At 44.1% G+C, this 15,458-nt stretch overlaps 1 protein-coding gene across 4 annotated transcripts in view; it reads left to right on the plus strand.

Annotated features, from left to right (window-relative positions):
* Positions 1-15,458, plus strand: part of katnal2 (katanin p60 subunit A-like 2) — a 143,294-nt gene that overhangs the window by 10,960 nt on the left and 116,876 nt on the right. For 3 of the 4 annotated variants that reach the window (XM_063042579.1, XM_063042580.1, XM_063042583.1), the window contains exons 1-2: positions 4,804-5,080; positions 11,852-11,922. In XM_063042579.1, the coding sequence (XP_062898649.1) occupies positions 5,024-5,080; positions 11,852-11,922 (128 nt within the window). In that variant the 5' untranslated portion in view covers positions 4,804-5,023. Of the gene's footprint in view, positions 1-4,803; positions 5,081-11,851; positions 11,923-15,458 lie in introns of those variants that run through there. The other variant, XM_063042581.1, reaches the window with a different exon arrangement.

Below are 15,458 nucleotides of genomic sequence, written 5' to 3' on the forward strand. Positions count from 1 at the left end.
CAGCACCCACCACTCTCTGTGTAACTAATATATCTGTGTTTACACCACCACCCCTGACAGCACCAACCACTCTCTGTGTAACTAATATATCTGTGTTTACACCACCACCCCTGACAGCACCCACCACTCTCTGTGTAACTAATATATCTGTGTTTACACCACCACCCCTGACAGCACCAACCACTCTCTGTGTAACTAATATATCTGTGTTTACACCACCCCTGACAGCACCCACCACTCTCTGTGTAACTAATATATCTGTGTTTACACCACCCCTGACAGCACCCACAACTCTCTGTGTAACTAATATATCTGTGTTTACACCACCCCTGACAGCACCCACCACTCTCTGTGTAACTAATATATCTGTGTTTACACCACCGGACAGCACCCACCACTCTCTGTGTAACTAATATATCTGTATATATCACCACCCCTGACAGCACCCACCACTCTCTGTGTAACTAATATATCTGTGTTTACACCACCACCCCTGACAGCACCAACCACTCTCTGTGTAACTAATATATCTGTGTTTACACCACCCCTGACAGCACCCACCACTCTCTGTGTGACTAATATATCTGTGTTTACACCACCACCCCTGACAGCACCCACAACTCTCTGTGTGACTAATATATCTGTGTTTACACCACCCCTGACAGCACCCATCACTCTCTGTGTAACTAATATATCTGTGTTTACACCACCCCTGACAGCACCCACCACTCTCTGTTTGAATAACAAGATAGGTAGCGTTCATGGGCCATTCGCAAATCTGATAGCAGAGAGAAAGAATCTGTTCCTAAAATGTTGAGTGTTGTCTGCAGGCTCCTGTACCTCTTTCCACCATTCCACGATTGAGCACAGCTACACGGACTGCTGTCACAGTAAAGCAGCATCATTCATCAGAGATCCTCACCATCTAGGCTATGCTCTCCTTTCACTGCTGCCATCAGGATCCATACCACCAGGATCAGGAACAGTTATTACCCCTCAACCATCTGGCTCTTGAACCATAAGACCATAAGATATAGGAATAGAAGTAAGCCATTTGTCCCATCAAGTCTGCTCCACCATTCAATCATGGGCTGATCCAATTCTTCCAATCATCCCCACTCCCCTGCCTTCTCCCCATTCCCTTTGATGTCCTGGCTAAATTAGAACCTGTCTATTTCTGCCTTAAATGCACCTAATGACTTGGCCTCCACAGTTGCTCGTGGCAACAAATTCCACAGATTTACCGCCTTCTAATTAAAGTAATTTCTCCACATCTCTGTTCTAAATGGACAACCTTCAATCCTGAAGTCATTCCCTCTTGTCCTTGAATCCCCTACCATGGGAAATAACTTTGCCATATCTAATCTGATCAGGCCTTTTAACATTCGGAATGTTTCTATGAGATCCTTACTCATTCTCCTGAACTCCAGGGAATACAGCCCAAGAGCTGCCAGACGTTCCTCATACGATAACCCTTTCATTTCTGGAATCATTCTCGTGAATCTTTTCTGAATCCTCTCTAATGTCAGTGTAGTATAGGCATCCGTTAGTCTCGTGAGACCATGGATTTGCACCTTGGAAGTTTTCCAGTGTGCAGGCCTGGGCAAGGTTGTATGGAAGACCAGCAGTTGCCCATGCTGCAAGTCTCCCCTCTCCACACCACCGATGTTGTCCAAGGGAAGGGCATTAGTACCCATACAGCTTGGAATTGGCGTTGTCACAGAGCAATGTGTGGTTAAGTGCTTTGCTCAAGGACACAACACACTGCCTCAGCCAAAGCTCGAACTAGCAACCTTCAGATCACTAGACGAACGCCTTAACCACTTGGCCATGCGCCAACACAAAATCAATATATCCTTTCTAAAATAAGGAGCCCAAAACTGCACACAATACTGCAAGTGTGGTCTCACGAGTACCTTACAGAGCCTCAACATCACATCCATGCTCTTATATTCTATACCTCTAGAAATGAATGCCAACATTGCATTCGGCTTCTTCATCACTAACTCAACCTGGAGGTTAACCTTTAGAGTATCCTGCACAAGGACTCTCAAGTCCCTTTGCATCTTTGCATTTTGAATTCTCTCTCCATCTAAATAATAGTCTGCCTGTTCATTTCTTCCACCAAAGTGCATGACCATACACTTTCCAACACTGTATTTCATTTGCCACTTCTTTGTCCATTCCCCTAAACTGTCTAAGTCTCTCTGCAGGCTCTCTGTTTCCTCAACACTACCTGCTCCTCCACCTGCCTTTGTATCATCTGCAAATTTAGCCACAACTCCATTAATACTGTAGTCCAAATCATTGACATACGTCGTAAAAAGCAACGGTCCCAACACTGACCCCTGTGGAAATCCACTGGTAATGGGCAGCCAGCCAGAATAGGATCCCTTTATTCCCACTCTCTGTTTTCTGCCGACCAGCCAATGCTCCACCCATGCTAGTAACTTCCCTGTAATTCCATGGGCTCTTACTTGCTAAGCAGCCTCATGTGTGGCACCTTGTCAAAGGCCTTCTGAAAATCTACGTACACCATGTCTACTGTATCTCCTTTGTCTACACTGCTTGTAATTTCCTCAAAGAATTGCAGTAGATTTGTCAGGCAGGATTTTCCTTTCAGGAAATCTTGCTGGCTTTGGCCTATCTTGTCATGTGTCTTCAGGTATTCTATAATCTAATCCCTAATAATTGATTCCTACAACTTCCCAACCTCTGATTTCAGGCTAACAGGTCTATAGTTTCCTTTCTGCTGCCTCCCACCCTTCTTAAATAGCGGAGTAATATTTGCAATTTTCCAGTCATCGGGTACAATGCTGGAATCTATTGATTCTTGAAAGATCATTGTTAATGCCTCCACAATCTCTCCAGCTACTTCCTTCAGAACCCAAGGGTGCATTCCATCAGGTCCAGGAGATTTATCCACCCTCAGACCACTAAACTTCCTGAGCACCTTCTCAGTCGTAATTTTCACTGCTCATACTTCGCTTCCCTGACACTCTTAAATGTCCGGTATACTGCCAATGTCTTCCACTGTGAAGACTGATGCAAAATATGCATTCAGTTCCTCTGCCATCTCTGCGTCTCTCACTACAACATCTCCAGCATCATTTTGTATTGGTCCTATATCTACCGTTAACTCTCTTTTACCCTTTATATATTAAAAAAAAGCTTTTAGTATCTTCTTTGATATTAATCTCCAGCTTCCTTTCATAATTCATTTTTTCCTTCTTAATGACCTTCTTAGTTTCCTTCTGCAAGTTTTTAAAAGCTCCCCAATCCTCTATCTTCCCACTAGCTTTGGCTTCATTGTATGCCCTTTCTCTTTTGCTTTTACTTTGGCTCCGACTTCATTTGACAGCCACGGTAGTGTCCTTCGTCCATTCGAAAATTTCTTCTTATTTGGAATATATCTGTCTTGCACTTCCCTCATTTTTCACAGAAACTCCAGCTGCTCTACTGTCCTTCCTGCCAGTGTCCCTTTCCAGTCAACCTTGGCCAGTTCCCCTATCATGCCATTGTAATTTCCTTTATTCCACTGAAACACTGACTCATTGAAATTTAGTTTCTCCTTCTCAAATTTCAAAGTGAACTCGATCATATTGTGATCACTGTTCCCTAAGGATTCTTTAACCTCAAGCTCTCTTATCACCTCTGGATCATTGCACAACCCCCAATCCAGCGTAGCCGATCCCCTAGTGGGTTCGACAACAAGCCATGCCTTAGAACCAGAGGGGATACCTGCACTCACCCCAGCACTGAACTGTTTGCATGGACTCACTTTCAAGGACTCTTCAAATCATGTTCTCAGTTTTTATTGCTTATTTACTACCATGATTTTGCTTGGTTTTTGTTTCTTTGTATTTACTATGAATGCCCACAAGAAACTGCACCTCCGGGTTGTATGTGGTGACATAGTTGTACTTTGATAATATATTTGCTTTGAGCTTTAAGAAGAGGGCATCTCTCAAATGGTGAGGCTCCTGCATGATGGACGCTGTGCTCTAGAGTCACCGCCTTTTGAAGATGTCCTTGATGGTGGAGAAGCTGATGTCCATGATGGAACTGGCTGAGTTTACAACCCTCTACGCTTCAGCCTCTTGCAATCCCGTGCATTGGCGCCTCCACACCAGGTGGTATAACCTGCCAGAATGCTCCCTGAACTGTACTTCCCTCAATCGCAGGACTCTGCAGAGAGTGGGGCAGACAGCCCAGCGCATCTGTGGATGTGAACTTCCCCTACTCAGGACATTTACAGAGACAGGTGTGTAAAAAGGGCCCGAAGGATCATTGGGGACCCGAGTCACCCCAACCACAGGCTGTTCCAGCTGCTACCATCTGGGAAACGGTACGGCAGCGTAAAAGCCAGAACCAATACTCTCGTATCCCTTTTGCCTATCACCTGTCCAGCTCTTGGCTCCATCCTTCCCCCTCCTGTCTTCTCCTATCATTTTGGATCTCCCCCTCCCCCTCCAACTTTCAAATCCCTTACTCACTATTCCTTCAGTTAGTCCTGACGAAGGGTCTCGGCCTGAAACGTCGACTGCACCTCTTCCTAGAGATGCTGCCTGGCCTGCTGCGTTCACCAGCAACTTTTATGTGTGTTGCTTGAATTTCCAGCATCTGCAGAATTCCTGTTGTTTACCAACACTTCCGGGACAGCTTCTTCCACCAGGGCATCAGAGTGATTAATTTACGCTGACACAGTTATATTTCTAAGTTATTGACTGTTCTGTTGCATATCTTTCTGTACGTACTATTTATTACAAATAAGTATAATCCTCCTCAGGGATGTGAAGGATATAAGAAATGAAGTCAATTCAATACATAGTCGGTGTGGCTAACTCCCAGTCCACGCCGCTCACCAACCAACCGGACAGGTGCGATTTTCTGAGACAGTGATTGGTTCATCGCCCTGTCAATCATCCGCTGAGGGGCAAACTTGATCTCCAGCTCGACTGCCTCCTCTCCGGATTTTTAACTCGAAAATATAAAGGATCGAAATACAGACCAGGAACAAGACATGTCTTTTGAGCTCTCCTATCAAACATTAAAAACTTCGAATCAAGCGAGGGAGGCGGTAAGTTACGGCGACGACAGTCAAATGAGAATTTAAAAGTTTAGCCGTTACTGGATCTCCCATTCGCTCCAGCATCCCGTATCCTATAGAATTTGTAGTAACCAGATACTGTCCGCTGGCGATAACTTTTTGCTACTTGTTTGAGAATTGTTAATGAAGTGGTTCGGTTTTACTATTTAATTAAAACATTATAGACCGACAACATTTTAAAGGAACAGTGAATAACGCATTTGCGCTTACCTATAACATTGAATTTCTAAACTTTATAAGGTAAGATATTATTTAATTAAATAGAAATACATGTACAGAGTAAGAGGTTTGGTCATTCTCATTTTTGACCATCTTTTCGCTGCTGGGGTAGGCCCGGGGAAGCCGGCCGTTTCCATGGAAACGGCCCTCAGCCTGGCTCGGGAGCGCCCCCACCAGCTGGGGAGGATCGGATCCAACAAGCCAGAGTTTTTAATGTCCAAATTCTCCTTTTCCTTTCCAGTCCCGATGAAGGGTCTTGGCCTGAAACGTCGCTGTTTCCTCTTTTGCATGGATGAGTTCCAACAGCATTTTATGTGTGTTGCTTTGGATTTCCAGCATCTGCAGATTTTCTCCTGTTTGAATATTGGAAGGCCTGGATAGAGTGGATGTGGAAAGGATGTTTCCTATAGTGGGGGAGACCTCCAGGTTCGGGGGTTCAGCTGGGGGCTAACAACCCTGACTGGTAAAACAAAATTGTTATGACATAGCAATGAAAAATCCTTTTGCATCTGAGTGAGACTGTATTCCTGAGTCTCCATCTGGGACTTAGTCATAGTCATACTTTATTGATCCCGAGGGAAATTGGTTTGACTGACTTGCATGACTGACTGTAGTGAAAGCTGAGAGGAAGCTACTGACACAATGAAGGAAGCCCTGAACACCACCAGAGACGGAGGACCTTCATGCTATCCTAAACGTCAACAGTATAACAGACAGTAGCAACAATAGGACCAGAGGGTACAGCCTCAGAATCAAAGGATGACCTCTGTGGTACACCACCAGTGACAGGCACCTTTTATTCCCATTCTTTGCCTCCTGCCTGTCGGCCAATCTTCTATCCTAAAGGGATTGGACAGGCTAGATGCAGGAAGATTGTTCCCGATGTTGGGGAAGTCCAGAATGAGGGGTCACAGTTTGAGGATAAAGGGGAAGCCTTTTAGGACCGAGATGAGGAAAAACTTCTTCACACAGAGAGTGGTGAATCTGTGGAATTCTCTGCCACAGGAAACAGTTGAGGCCAGTTCATTGACTATATTTAAGAGGGAGTTAGATATGGCCCTTGTGGCTAAAGGGATCAGGAGGTATGGAGGGAAGGCTGGTACAGGGTTCTGAGTTGAATGATCAGCCATGATCATACTGAATGGCGGTGCAGGCTCAAAGGGTCGAATGGCCTACTCCTGCACCTATTTTCTATGTTTTCTATCCATGCTAGTATCTTCTCTGTAATATCATCGGCTCTAAACTGAGACTGAAATGGAAATAAAAGTAATATGGGCCAGGTGCAATTCTGAAATATAATGCCTGTTCCCAGCTCAAGGTTACGGTATATGTATAGAGATGGTGGGGCAGTGTTGGGAAACTCAAAACGTGGCAGTAGAGACAAGTGTTGGGGGTTAAGTTGGAAAACAGTGGCATCTGTGTTTAAATGCAAAGATCACCTGGTCTGGATGTGAGGAAGATTTACAAAGGCATGTTACTATCTGTAAATCTTTCCCAGATACTGGGGTGACGCTATAGGCTGGAGAAAGATAAAAATGAACCACCTTGTTTAAAAAGAGTGCAAGTACTCACTGGGCAACCACAGACCAGTCTTTTCAATGTCAATGATGGGGACATGTTACAAAACATCTCAGCAGAACATAAATAAAAGCTGGAAGAAGTAGAAGTAATAAAGGAGGGTAGAGCATAGAACATAGACTATTACAGCACAGCCTGGCCTGCTGAGTTCCTCCAGCATTTTGTGTGTGTAACCTGAATTTCCAGCATCTGCAGATTTTCTCTTGTTTGTGATGGGGTAATCTGATTGATTTTAATGGTGTTGCTGATAGAAATGTAACAGATGTTGTCCATGTGGATTTTTCAAAAGGCAGACAACAAATTTACACATAAAAATTCAGAACTGAGGATTGTACAAAAGTGGGCCGGTGTTGGCCTGGAGTAAGAGTATGTTGCTTCAAGAGAGAAATCGTTCATGGGAAAGCATAACTCGCATGTATCCATATCGCAGTGGAATAAAGGGAATTACAGAGGCATGAAAGAGGAGCTTGCCCAGGTGGATTGGAGGAGGATACTGGCGGGATAACAGCAGAGCAGAAATGTCTGAAGTTTCTGAGAATGGATCACAAGGTGCAGGATAGATATGTCCTACAGAGGAAGAGGTGCTCAAATGGCCGGGGGGAGGCAACTGTGGCCAGCAAGGGGAATTAAGGACTGCATAAAATTCAAGGAAAGAGAATAAAAGGTTGTAAAATGGGAAGATACTGACAACTAAAAAAAGCTATAAGAAGGGAAAAGATGAAATATGAGGGCAGATGAACCCATAATGTAAAGCAGGATAGCAAAAGCTCTTTAGATTATGTAAAGAGTAAAAGGGAGGTGAGAGTTGATATTGGACCACTGGAAAACAATGCTGGTGAGGTACTAATGGGGGACAAAAAAATGGTAGGTGAACTTAATGGGTACTTTGCATCTGTCTTCACTGTGGGAGACACCAGCAGTGTGCCAGAGGTCCGTGTGTGTCAGGGAGTGAGTGCCATTGCTATAACAAAGGAAAAAGTGCTAGGCAAACGGAAAGGTCTTAAGGTGGATAAATCACCTGGGCCAGATGGACTACATCCCAGAGTCCCGAGAGAGGCTGCTGAAGAGATAACAGACTCATTGATCATAATCTTTCAAGAATCACTTGATTCTGGCATGGTCCTGGAGGACTGGAAAATTGCAAATGTCACTCCACTCTTCAAGAAGGGAGGAAGGCAAAAGAAAGGAAATTATAGACCAGTTAGCCTAACCTCAATGGTTAGGAAAGTTTTGGAGTCTATTATTAAGGATGAGGTTTTGAGGTACTTGGAGACTAATGATAAAGTAAGTCAAAGTCAGCATGGTTTCTGTGAAGAGAAATCTTCCCTGACAAATCTGTTAGAATTCTTCGAGGAAGTAACAAGCAGGGTGGACAAAGGAGAGGCAGCAGATGTTATTTAGTTGGATTTTCAGAAGGCATTTGATAAGGTGCCACATACAAGGCTGCTTAACAAGATAAAATCCTATGGCAATATAGGAAAGATACTGGCATGGATAGCAAAATGGCTGACAGGCAGGAGGCAGTGAGTGGGAATAAAAGGGGCTTTTTCTGGTTAGCTGTCGGTGCTAGTGGTGTTCCTCAGGTCAGTATTGGGACTGCTACTTTTCACATTGTTTGTCAGTGTTTTAGATAATGGATTTGATGGCTTTGTGACAAAGTTTGTGGATGATATGGAGATAGGTGGAGGGGTAGGTAGTGCTAAGGAAGCAATGCGATTGCAGCAGGACTTGGACAAATTGGAAGAATGGGCAAAAAAGTGGCAGATGGAATACAGTGGTGGGAAATATATGATGCTGCATTTTGGTAAAAGGAACAATGGTGTGGACTATTATCTAAATGTGGAGAAGGTTCAAACATCAGAGGTGCAGAGGGACTTGAGAGTTCACATGAAAGACTTACAGAAAGTTAATTTACAGGTTGAGTCTGTAGTAAAGAAGGCAAATGCAATGTTGACATTTATTTCAAGGGAAATAGAATATAAAAACAAGGATATAATGCTGAGCCTTTATAAGAGACTAGTCAGGCCACACTTGGAGTATTGTCAACAGTTTTGGGCCCCATTATCTCTGGAAGGATGTGTTGTCATTGGAGAGAGTCCAGAGGAGGTTCATGAGGCTGATTCTGGGAATGAAGGGGTTAACATATGAGGAGTGTGTGGCAGGTTTGGGCCTCTACTCACTGGAATTTAGATCTCATTGAAACATACCAAACATTGAAAGGACTAGATAAACTGGATGTGGAAAGGGTGTTTTCTATGGTAGGGGTATCTAGAACTTGAAGGCACTGCCTCAAAGTTGAGGGGTGATGTTTTAAGATGGAGGAATTTTCTTTTTAAGTCAGAGAGTGGTAAATCTGTGGAATACTCTGCCACAGACTGCGGTGGAGGCCAAGTCCATCTGTACATTTAAGGCGGATGTTGATCATTTCCTGATTGGTCAGGGCATCAAAGGATATGGTGAGAAGGCAGGTGTATGGGGATGAGTGGGGTCTGGGATCAGCCATGATGGAATGGGGGAACAGAGTTGATGGGCTGAATGGCCTATGTCTTGAGGTCTGGCTGGCATCCAGTATAGGGTCTTGGAGCACAGCAGCACAGAAACAGGTCCTATGGCCTGTCTAATCAATGGCAAACCATTAGTCTACCTAATCCCATTGACCTGCTCCCAGACCACAGCCCATCCCCCATACCCTTTCCATCCATGTACCTATCCAAATTTCTCTTAAATGTTAAGATCAAATCCATAACCATCACTTCTACGGGCAGCTCGTTCCACACTCTCACCACCATCTCAGTGAAGAAATTCCCCATAATGTTCTCCTTAAACATTTCACCATTCATCCTTAACCCATGACCTCTGGTTCCAGTCCCACCTAACCTTAACCTACTTGCATTTACCCTATTGACCCCCTTATAATTTTGTATACCTCTATCAAATCTCCCTTCATTATGGCTTGGTTTATTAACGAACTGGCAGAAGTTATTCTTTAGCTGCCATTTGGGGATTGGTAAGCAATGACGACAGTTTGTTTGTTAACGATCCAACTGAACCTCCTGTGTGAATAGTTACACTGAAGGTTAACTTCCCTCTCCTCACAAACTTCTTCTAGTTGGAACTTCTTAACAAGATTCAAGATTGTTTAATGTAATTTCCAGTACACAAGTGTAAAAGAGAACAAAATAAATGTTATTTCAGATCTGTTGCAGCACAAAGAACACAATAATAATAAAAATGCAATAAATATAAATGCATAAGATAGCTTATGTACATTGATTGTATGTCCATAAAGTGAGACGTGGGTGAGGAGTGTCTGTATGTAAGGTGACTTTGACAGGAAATGATAAAGTAGGTGGTTGAGGGTGTGGAGGGTGGGATAGTGGGTGATGGTGTTAATCAGCCTTGCTGCTTGAGGAAAGTAACTGGTTTTGACTGTGGTGGTCCTGACATGGATGCTACATTGACTCCTCCCTGATGGGAGTGGGACAAATAGTCCATGAGCAGGGTGGATGGGACACTTCATGATGTTCTGGTTCTTTTCCAGCACTTTCTGTATGTATGTCCTTGATGGTGGGTAGGCTGGTGCCGGTGATGGAGTAACACACATAAACGTGTGCTCATTTTCCTGAGTCTTTTCGAAATTCCGGCACAGAGTATTGTGTTTAGTGTAATGCTATTGCAGTACCAAATTCAATTCTCCTGATGGCCATAAGGAGTTTGTACAGTCTTCCTGTGACCCTGTGAGTTTCTTCTGGGTTCTCTCATTTGCTCTCGTATTCCAAAGAACCCAGGTTAGGGTTTAGCCATGCTGTATTGGTGATTTCACCAATGGGTTTGAATGACCCTTTCTAACGTTATGATTAATTGGGTGCCATATAGCGCAGCAGTTCATGGTATACGATTACAGCTTGGGTGCTGGGGTTCGGAGTTCAACTCCCTTGTCATCTGTAAGGAGTCTGTACGTCCTCCCTGTGGAATGCGTGAGATTGCTCTGTGTGCTCTGCTTTCCTCCCACAGTCCAATGATGTACCAGTTAGTAGGTTAATTGGTCATTGAAAATTGTTCTGTGGTTAGGCTGGGGTTAATTGGGAGTCGCTGGGTGGTGAGGCTTGAAGGGCTGATTGTGTGCTCTATCTCAGTAAGTAAATAAATATGCATTATTGCTACATTTTTAACTTGCAAAGTCCTGCCAAATCTTTACACTATGAATGTCCCTTTGTTTCTCTGATATGCTTCCTTTTTGTTTTGGTTCAGTGGTCCAATTTCTCTCTAGAGATGAGATGGTCACTGTGCAAATTGTTTTTCAGACCTTCGTGGGAAGAAACATTTTGGCTGTATGAACTGATTGTCAATGAATCACAGAAGTTTATGGTCCAGAAAAAGACTATGGTGGGCAAGCTCTAGACTTCCTGGCTGTCAGAGAGAAAAGGATATCAGCAAGGTGCCCATAATGTAAATTCCTGATTAACTTCTGAAAATTAAGCTCAAGTTCTGCTGATAAGAAAACTGTTAAGATATCTCAAGTGGGTGAGTCAAGGACCAGAGGACACAGCCTCAGAGTAGAGTGACATCTATTTAGAACAGAGATGAGGAACAATATCTTTAGCTAGAGGGTGGTGAGTCTGTGGAATTCATTGCCACCGTGGCTAAGTCATTTGGTGTACTTAAAGTAGAGGCTTAAATAAAAACCTCTAAGGTTGCGGGGAGAAGGCAAGAGAATAGGATTGAGAGGGAAAATAAATCAGCCATGATGGAACAGCAGAGCAGACTCGATGGGCTGAATACCCTAATTCTGCTCCAATGTCTTACGGTATCTATATTGAACTGCAAAAATTTGGAACTCAAGTAATTTTATGATAAATACTGATTTTCTTGGTGTGTTATGAATATCTAGTATTGATATTTTATTATCCAGATGCTGTTAATATCTGTGTCTCTCTCTTGCAGGAGGAGATTCGAACAGAAGCACGCCGAAAGAATCTCTTGATTCTAATTCTACACTACCTAACTGAAGAAGGGTGAGTGTAGTAATCGCTTGTGTCTACTTTATCACTCTATTCTCTCCATTGAGTAGAGACTTTCTGATCAAAATAATTTACTCCATTTCTCATGAGATATTTTTAATGTAAAGATTCAACAGTAATTTGTTCTAGAATATCCATCAGCAGGTCTTTTCATATTACATAGCTGAATATAGCTGACTAGGTAACTATCAACCTTTAACTAGAAAATAGTTATAAACAAATCATTTAAAGCGTGGACCCAACAAAGTCAGCTATGTTCTCGTGCGAGTGTTCTTGTGCAGTGTGTTGAAACTCTTGACTAAACATCAAGTTAAACCAGAGCCAATGAAGGCAGAGTCGTAGTAAGGTTAACCATTTACTGTTCACTCTTCCACATTAACATCGTATGGTGAAAACTGTTGATTAAAAAAATACAAACATATACAGCGTCTGTCTCATTCTGGAGACCACCCGCGCTCTCTTCTTTTAGCGAGTGTCTCCAGCAGCCCCGAGTAGCGGGCGAGGGGGTCCCATCAAACCGCAATTGGGCTCGAGCCCACCCCGCGTTTAAAATTGAAAAGCCAACACGCGTGCCGCCCCAGCCACCGCTTCCTTAACAGAAACCACGTTAATATTTTTACTTCAAATACACTCTTATGAACTTACGGCGTTGCTTCTATAATGTTTCTTTGTGGGTAGAAATGGAGCTCTTCACAATCATGCTGCACGCGTGGCACCCACCTTCACACCTTCCCAAACCGGAGGTTACACATCAGACGCGGCGAAACTGGTGGTGATGTCATCACATGTCGCAATATACCATAGACAATGAACTTACCTTTGTTAAACTGTAACATAATTATCAACCTTTAACTAGAAAATAGTTATAAACAAATCATTTAAAGCGTAGACCCAACAAAGTCAAGTAAGTGCCTTAAGGGCAACACACTCCCCGCCTGACTAAGGTCACTATTAACATGGTATAGAACTTTAGTCTCTAGATCAGTCTTTAGGTAGAAGTAGAATGACCTCTGTAACTGGTCGCAGGTTTCCTTTTCAGGGTTCGTTGTAAAGATGTGAACCGGTTGACTGCCTGCTCTTTGTTGTTTGGCAAGTGCTGGCGTGGTTCTCTGAATGGTAATGGGGTGACCCAGTTGTTTGCTTCGTCTCTAAAAACCTTTGTGTCCATTATTTTTAAGAAGATGGCATCTTCCACCGATGGAGCAAGTTTATTATCGTGCTTAGTTTGAGCGAAGACTGACTGTCCCAGTGTCTTCTCAGTTACTTTACTATGCTCGTGCCTTTGTTTTGCTTCCTTGATACACACGACACTTGTACAGGGCTGAGAAATTGAATGGCGGCCTCTTTCTAGCACGTTAGTCTTGAGCGTGTTAACTGTCAGTTTGTGTACATTGCCAGGGCACACCTCTCCTATCACGACCCAGCCCAGATCCAGACGTTGGGCAAGGGGGGCGTTGTGTGGTCCATTGACCTGCTGCCTGACTTTGTGCACCCTGAGAACGTCTCTTCCGAGTAGCAGGAGTTTTTCTGCTTCTGGATCCAGTTCTGAGGTGTGCTTAGCAATGTGGTTGAGATGGGGCTGGTGTAGCACTGCGCTTGGCATTGGAATCTTGGATCTGTTATTTAAGATTTCATTGCACACTAGGAGTGGAGGGAGACTGATGACGACTTTGCCATCCAGCGACTCAAGCTGCAAGCCTTCTGCCTTCCTGCCATATGTTTCTGCGATGCCAGAGCAAGTTCTGAGGTAGTATGGGAATGGATTACCCTTTACGCTGAACAACTGGAAGAACTCTGGTCTGACTAGTGAGCGGTTGCTCTGGTCATCCAGAATTATATAGGTTTTGATGGCCTTGTCTTCGGCTCCCTTAGGGTATACCTTAGTGAGGCAGATCTTTGAGCACAAACGGCTCAACTGACCTGGACTGCAAACTTCTGTGCAGCTCATGCTGACAATAGTTGTACCTGTGTGATGCTGCCTCTCCCCGCCATCCTCTCGTGGGAGTGGAGGAGCCTTGGCAGTTTGCGGTGACGGGCCGGGATGCATGGCTCCATCGTGATTAGTGCTGTTACATTCCGAGTACTTTACGGGGAACATACTCTTCAGCGAGGTGGGAAGTAGAGGAACAGCACTTAAAACATATTCTTTTTTCCTTGAAAAGGGGCTTTCTTTTGTCAAGGGGTTTGTTTTGAAACATTCTGCATTTTTTGAAGGGGTGGGGTTTGTTGCGCAATAGACAGTTCTTGCCAGGGTCATCGTTGATTGCGGAGACTTCGGTTTTATGCACTGAGATGGGTTTATTGATGACAAAATTGTTCAAAATGGGTTTGACTGGTTTGGTGTGAGTTGTGGTGCTGCCTTGATTCATGAAGCTAGGGTCGTTTTGCCTCTTCGCCTCCTCACACACAAACCTACTAAAATACTGAAAGGGAGGGAATCGACCACCGTTCTCTTCCTTGTACTCTGAGCCCATCTTTCCTGCAGCCCGAATGGAAGCTTGTCCATAATTGGTCCAACTCCGCATGAGGTATCCAGATACGACAGGCCAGTCAAATAGCAGTCTTCTTTAGCACCTTGAATCTCCATGAGTAAATCTCGGAGTTCTCGTAATTTAGTGTGGTCCTTGGCTGACACCATAGGAAAATTGTCCAACTGTTGAAATAGCGCCCTCTCAATAAATTCAGGGGCCGCATAGCAGTCCCACAGTCTTCCCCCATGCTTTGTGTAAGGCTAGCTTGGGGTTGCTGGCGTACACTGAGCGTATGCGTTTCACCTGTTCACTTGATTCCTTTCTCAGCCATTTAGTCATAAGGTCCAACTCTTGGATTGCTGTGAGCTGGACTCCGCCAGGGGCACTGGTGAATGAGGAGTACCATGCACGATAAATTTCAGGCTTATCGTCAAACTGGTACAATCCTGAATTGCGTTAAATACTATGCCCAGGGTTCTGCTGCAGGTGGCATGCTAGCTGGGGGAGTATGTTGGGGGACATATGACTGAGTGTTTACGTTCATGATGAGATTTGATGTTCTGACTTCAGCTTTTGTCTCTGTTCTCGCCAGATCTGGTAAGTTTGGTGTCGGGAAGTATTCGTAGTCAGCCCTTTCATACTCGAGTTGTGGCAAGTTTGCAATTGTGAATTGTCTTCCCCATGAGATGGGACGCCAACAGGCAAGTATGGAGAGGGAGAATGAATCTGCAGGTCAATTTGAGATTGGACATATTCGCTGGTGCGTTCCAATTTGGCCCTTTCTGACATAGATTTTCCTGTTTCGTCTAGAAAGTGCATTTCTTCAGTGTTTTCCAACACTTGTGCTTCCACCGTGGCCGCATCAGCTTCTCGTTGTAGCGTCAGCACTTCTAACTCTGTATCTATCCTTGCCTTTTCCAACTGGTTTTCCGCTTCTCTGGCAGCTTTTTCCATTTTCAGTTTTGCTTCTTGGTTAGCGTATGGCGCTCGCACCTTGGCGGCTTCTGCTTTAGCTCTTGCGAGGGCAGCCACACTTGTCAACGTCCTACTGCTCTTGGC

This window comes from Mobula hypostoma, chromosome 3 (assembly GCF_963921235.1).
Source record: "Mobula hypostoma chromosome 3, sMobHyp1.1, whole genome shotgun sequence".
NCBI classification, from domain to species: Eukaryota; Metazoa; Chordata; class Chondrichthyes; order Myliobatiformes; family Myliobatidae; genus Mobula; species Mobula hypostoma.